This window comes from Carlito syrichta, unplaced genomic scaffold (assembly GCF_000164805.1).
Source record: "Carlito syrichta isolate Samal-C Ts95f unplaced genomic scaffold, Tarsius_syrichta-2.0.1 Scaffold311869, whole genome shotgun sequence".
Classification (NCBI taxonomy): Eukaryota; Metazoa; Chordata; class Mammalia; order Primates; family Tarsiidae; genus Carlito; species Carlito syrichta.
Window position 1 is genome coordinate 203,971 of NW_007255965.1, and position 6,132 is coordinate 210,102.

At 57.8% G+C, this 6,132-nt stretch overlaps 1 protein-coding gene across 1 annotated transcript; it reads right to left on the reverse strand.

Moving 5' to 3' along the window:
- Window positions 1-2,520: 2,520 nt before the first annotated feature.
- PGPEP1 (pyroglutamyl-peptidase I) lies at window positions 2,521-5,709 on the reverse strand. The gene is made up of 2 exons (XM_008069233.2): window positions 5,480-5,709; window positions 2,521-3,000 (listed from the first exon to the last, which is right to left on the reverse strand). The coding sequence occupies exons 1-2, from the start codon at window positions 5,683-5,685 to the stop codon at window positions 2,808-2,810; spliced, it is 399 nt and encodes a 132-aa protein (XP_008067424.1). The 5' UTR covers window positions 5,686-5,709; the 3' UTR covers window positions 2,521-2,807.
- Window positions 5,710-6,132: the final 423 nt, after the last annotated feature.

The following is a 6,132-nucleotide window of genomic DNA, read 5'->3' on the forward strand; positions in this document are numbered from 1 at the left end:
CCCACCTACTTGGGAGGCTGAGGCAGGAGGATCATTTGAACTCAGGAGCCAAAGACTGCAGTGCGCTAGGACCATGCCACTGTACTCCAGCCTGGTTGACAGACTCAGACCCTGACTCCAAAAAGAATTGGCAGGAAGAAAACGAAAATGGGCTGGGCTCAGTGGCTCAGCCTGCAATCCCAGCACTTTGGGAGGCCAAGACGAGTGGATGGCTGAGCCCACGGGTTCGAGACCCGCCTGGGCCACTTGGCGAGACCTCATCTCTACAATAAATCAAAAAACTAGCCGGGCGTGGTAGCTGGCGCCTGTAGTTCCAGCTACTTGGAAGGCTGAGGCAGAAGGATCGCCGGAGCCCAGCAGGTCGAGGCTGCGGTGGCCGGGAGCGGCCACTGCACTCCAGTCTGGGTGACGGAGTGAGACTCCAACTCAAAAAAAAAGAAAGAAAACAAAAATGAGCCAAATGTTGTACATTATGGAGGAGGACAGAATTCTGGCTCGGCTCAACAAGGACATGCTAAACTCAAAGATCACACACACACACACACACACACACTCGATAACGAGAAGACAACACGTATCTCCAAGGAGCTCTCTGCCACTCGGTGCTTTCAACACAGGCAAAGTGAGGACAGAAAGACAAAGAGGCAGCCCACAGGGCGGGGCCGTGAGCCCCCACCCGGCTCACTTCCTGTCCCCACCCTCCTGTCTCGTTTGCCCGCATCTCCCTCGGATCGGAGCTGTGGGGAACGGAGCCCTAGGGAGCATGGAGCAGCCCTGAGCAAGACCTCTGGGGGCCCCTGAGTCATGAGCTGCTCCCCACACTCAAAAGAGCAGCACTGTCCATCCCCAGAAGTGGCCGCAGGTGTGGTGATGTCCTCCACTCCGACCTCCAGACCCAGAGCATGGAGAGGGCGTTTCAGCAGCAAAATTTGGGCTGGTGCAGAGGGAAAAGCTGGGTCTGGATCATGCCCACCTGCTGGCCACAGCCCATGCCTTGGGCCGGGCCGGGCACCCACCCAACTCACCCCCCGGCAACTCCTCCCCTCTAGAGAAGGCCCAGGTTTCAGAAAACATGTTTCCCGGAAACCTCTCTACCCAGCTCACAGTTGCCGGGGCAGAAACCACCAAGGCACTGGGAGGGAGGCGAGGATTTGACAAAGAAAACAAAGCAAAGCAAAAATCTCGCGGTCTGAAAAGAGCCAGAGGGTGTGGAGACCCCAGCAGGGTCTGGTGCGGGACCAGGCTCCAGCTGGGTCACACATGGGGACACAGCAAAACCACATTTCCGCCGAGAGAGAGAAGCGTGTCTCCAGATGCGTGTTTGTTCTGCTTGCTTCTCCATTGTGCCCCCACCCTGCTTCACAGCATCGCAATCGGCCTTCAGCCACCTCCTGAGGCACGGCCCCTCCTCCCCACACGCCAAGTTCAGAGTTGCAGGAAGTGAGACGAAAGTTCACTCCCGGCAGGCCCCTCGGGTCCCCTTCACAGTGGGAACTTTTCTGACCTCTCGATAAATCCTGTTTAAAAATAAAACAGGAGAAAGGTCACTCCCGAGTCCCAGGCGAGTGTCCAAAAGCCACCCACAGGAAACCCCGTGGCTGTTCCCCACCCTCAGCTCAGTAAGCCCCCCTTAATAAGGGGATCAAGAAACTCATCCCAGTCGGCTGCGGTGGCTCACACCTGTCATCCCAACACTTCGGGAGGGCAAGGCAGGAGGGTCACTGAGGCTGGGAGTTCAAGAACAGCCTGGGCAACATAGCAAGACCCCATCTCTACCAAAATAAAACTAGCCAGACGTGGTGACACCTGAAGTCCCAGCTACGCAGGAGACTGAGGTGGGAGGATCATTTGAGCCCAGGAGGCTGAGGCTGCAGTGAGCTCGGATCATGCCACTGCACTCCAGAGAGACTCTAGACAAGGTGTCATAGGCTTCAGTGTTAGTGATGACTCGTCCCCAGCACCGAAACCTGGAAGATCCAGGCCAAATGTCAGGCAGGGCCTCGGCTGCTATCAAGTTTCACATACTGGGAAGAAAAGTCAAAAGCAGAGGAAAGTCACTTTCCCACGAGTGGGCCCGGTCTCCGCAGGGACAGCTCATAGCCTGATGTTGAGCGGACAGAGGCCGCCATGGCTGGCTGCACCCGGGCAGTGGCTTGAGCCTGAGCACGGGGCCCCACGGTTGGCCCCAAACAAGGACATAGCGTCTTAAATCCAGTCTTCAGGGCAGGAGCAAAAGGGCCGTGCCCCAGGAACAAGAACAGATACTGGTTGTTGGCTAAAAGGCCCGCATTTTAGCCAAAGGGATATAAATTACTCTGTGCACAAACTAGCACTATTCATTTTAAAAAGAGAAAAAGAAAGACAGGGCGGGGAAGAAAGTCACGTCCTCCCCCAGGGCAGCCTTTCTGGAGGGCCCAGGCCCATGGGGCACTCACTGCCATGGCTCACGGCTCTGACATGGGGAAGGAGCCCGCCACAGGCGCCAAGTGGGCTCCGGTGGTCTCCACCCCAGACTGGGAAGAGGTCAGCGGGGGTCCCGGCTGGGACCCACAGAGCACAGCTCTGCCGGGCCAAGATGCCACGGGGAGGTGTGGACCTGCTGGCCGGCCGCCCCGGCCACAACAGCTGTGTCCCCCAGCGCAAGGGGAGGCAGAGACGCCACGCCCTCCAAGTCGACAGGCGTTTCCGAGGAGCCAGAGGAAGAGCAGTCTCGGCGTTGCAGTCCGACCCCCGGCCGCCAGGCTGTCCTGAGCAGCCTGCAGGCCCGAGGTCCCGGTGGCCGGAGGCCCCAGGAGCCCCAACAGGCCTCAGTGTTTGTGACAGTAGGCGAGGCCGCCTTCTGCCTGCTCCAGGAGGTCTAACATCTCCTCGATGATGGCCCTGAGCGCCCTGCCCAGCTGGTCCGCGTTGTACGGCTTGCCCAGCGGGGGCACGTGGACGAAGGCGGACCGGCCGTGGCTCTGGTACAGAGACGTGTAGTAGGTGAAGTCACAGAGATACCTAAGCCAGGGCGTGGGGCAGGAGAAAGGCGAGACAGGGTTAGCGCATCCACACAAGACCAGCAGCACAGCCTCCATCCAAACCCCAGGGGAGACCTCCGGCCTCCCAGAGACCCTTTGGAAGGAACACTGCTGCCCCCCTCCCTGGCTTGGCCAAAAGCACAGAGCTGCTGGGCGTGGCGGTGCTGCCTGTGGTCCCAGCTACTCGGGAGGCTGACGCAGGACGACTGCCAAGCCCAGGAGTTGGCCAGTCAGGACAGACCTTAGCTGTGATGGTGCCACTGCACTCCAGCCTGGGCAACAGGAGGAGACCCAGGCTCCACAAAACAAAGACTCTGGGTGGTGGCTTATGCCTGTAATCCCAACACTCTGGGAGGTGGAGGCGAGAAGATGACCTGAGCCCAGGGGTTCGAGACCAGCCTGGGCAACTTGGTGAGACCTCGTCTCCACAATAAATCAAAAAATCAGCTCAGTGTGGTGGCGCACACCTATAGTTTCAGCCACTTGGAAGGCTGAGGCAGAAGAATTGCCTGAGCCCCACAGGACAAGGCTGTGGCAGCTGTGAGCATGCCACTGCACTCCAGCCTGGGTGGCAGAGTGAGACTCCTACCGGGAAAAAAAAGTCACATAACTTTCGGCGCCGCTGCACACGTGGGGAAATGGGCAGAGGAATGTGTTGCTGTGGGAATGTCAGCCGGCTGCCCCCGGGGCAAGGCCGTCTGGCAGGCTGGCAAAAGTAGAACTGCCCATTTTCAGTTTTTAGAACCCACCCTCAGGAATGCTCTGCACAAGGGCAGAAGAAAGCACAAGCAAGAATGCTCTTGGCTACATCCTTATGCAAAAAAGCAGAAAGCACCCTATGTGTCCACAAGAGGGGGTGGCTCAGCAAGCCCTGGCTCACCCACACCAGAGAACACGATGAAGCCATGGATGAGGAACGGGGCACGGCGAGAAAAAGACCGGAGGACCCGCCAAGAGGCACACTGTGTGCCCACCAGCAAAAGCCAAGGAAGGGAATTCTCGGAAAGATGCACACCACGCGACCCATCCATGTGAGAGCAAAGTCAAACAAGACAAAGCCCCACGCCGGCATGCCCAGGACCTGGGCAGGCACGGCAGCATGTGGGTCCAAAGGAGGTCCATGGCTCACGTCTCTGACTTACCAGAGGAGCCACTGTGGGGAGGCAGGGCAAGAGAATCCCCCACAAGGATAGCTGTGTGATTAAAAATTCGGGGTTTCTGAGTCAGGGTCTCACTTTGTGGCCCAGGCTGGAGTGCAGTGGCTCCATCACCGCAGCCTCAACCTCCCGAACTCAGGAGAGCCTTCCACCTCAGCCTCCCAAGCAGCGGAGACGACAGGTGCACACCATCATGCAAGGCTAACTTTTGCATTTTTGTAGAGACAAGGTCTCACTATGTTGCCCAGGCTGATCTCAAACTCCCGGGCTCCAGTGATCCTCTTGTCTCGGCCTCCCAAAGTGCTAGGATGACAGACATGAGCAACCACACCTGGCCGAAAATTGGTTTTAAAAAGACACTGGTGGAAGCTGGGCCTGGTGGTTCATGCCTATAAATTTCCAGTGCTTTGGGAGGTCGAGGTGGGAGGATCACTCAAGCCCAGGAGATCATGATCAGCCTGAGCTACACAGTGATCCCCATCTCGACAAAAAATGGAAAACTGGCTGAGCATGGTGGTGCAGGCCTGTAGTCCCAGTACTTTGGGAGGTGGAGGCAAGAAGATTGCCTGAGTCCAGCCTGGGCAACATGGCAAGCCCTCATCTCTACAATAAATCAAAAACCTAGCCAGGCATGGTGGCACACACTAGTAGTTCCAGCTACTCAGAAGGCAGAGGTGAAAGGATTGCCAGAACCCAGCAGGTCAAGGCTGCTGTGACCATAAGCATGCCACTAACTGCAGTCTGGACAGCAGAGTGAGACTGACTCAAAAAAAAGGAGGCCAGGTGAACACACACAGAAAGAGAAAAAGGTGATACAGAGACAGGAGCAGAAACAGGTGAGGACTGCCAGAGCCACTGACGCAGGAGAGAGGACTGGGCAGACCCGCCCTCAGAGCCTCCAGAAGGAAGCTGCCCTGCAGACACCTTGATCGGAGACTTCCAGCCGCTAGAGCCGGCAGATAATGCGTTCCTTGTTAAGCCACCCAGGATGGGTATGGGTTATGGCAGCCCCAGGAGATGAATACAAAAACCAACCACTTGGGTCGGGGTGCAGGCAGTGGGGTGGAGGACGGGGAGGTGGCTGGAGCAGCGTCCAGGCAGGCAATGCCAGGGCCTGGGGAACCATGAGGGGGTAGGACTGGACGGTGGCCCAGGGGCACCCATGGAGTTCCAGGGACAGAACCAGCAGCACCTGCTGCCTGCACGTTCTTAACTCACACATGCCAAGCACCCTGCCCACGGAGGCCAGAGCCGACACACCAGACTCAGCTGGCGGGGGAGGAACCCCCACAGAACCCCCACCTGCCGGCATCCTGGGAGATGGTGACTGACACGTCCAGGCCCAGCGTAGTCACTCTCTTGCACACGGCATCCATGTCAATGATGGACTCGATGCTCTCGGGTCCATCCTCCACACAGCACTGGGAGCCAGGGCAGAAGCGGCAGTTGTCCAGGCCCCTGTAGCCCTTGTTGTGGCCACACTTCTCCAGTGTGACTGTGGTCGCCATGCCTGACACCCCCACGTGAACCACCAGCTGCAGACAGAGGCACAGGACTTAGCAGGGCCTGCCCATAAGTCTGGGGGTCCCCCCGGCCCAAGGACAGGGCAGCATCTTCACTGGGCTCTGCCTAGGGCTACACTGTCACTGACCTCTTGCTGCTAGAACAGACCCTGCAGGCACTCTTACAGAAAGGTATGCCAAGCAAACAAGCAAGAATGTGAAACATGCAAGGCCGTTCATTGCAGTTCTTGCAATTGCAAGCAGATACTAAAAACCACCTCACTAGCCATTTATGGGGGCTTGGCTCAGTTAATAAGGAACTCCTGTTAAAATGTTCAAGGCAGCCAGGCTCGGTGGCTCAGCCTGTAATCCCGTGCTTTGGGAGGCTGAGGGGAGTGGATTGCCTGAGCCGGTGGGTTCGAGACCCGCCTGGGCAACTTGGCGAGACCTCAT

Coding starts and splice junctions, on each gene's coding strand:
- PGPEP1 (XM_008069233.2), bottom strand. CDS start 5,685: ATGGCGACCACAGTCACACTGGAGAAGTGTGGCCACAACAAGGGCTAC. Junction 3,001..5,479: donor ATCTCCCAGGATGCCGGCAG/GTGGGGGTTCTG, acceptor GCCCTGGCTTAG/GTATCTCTGTGACTTCACCT.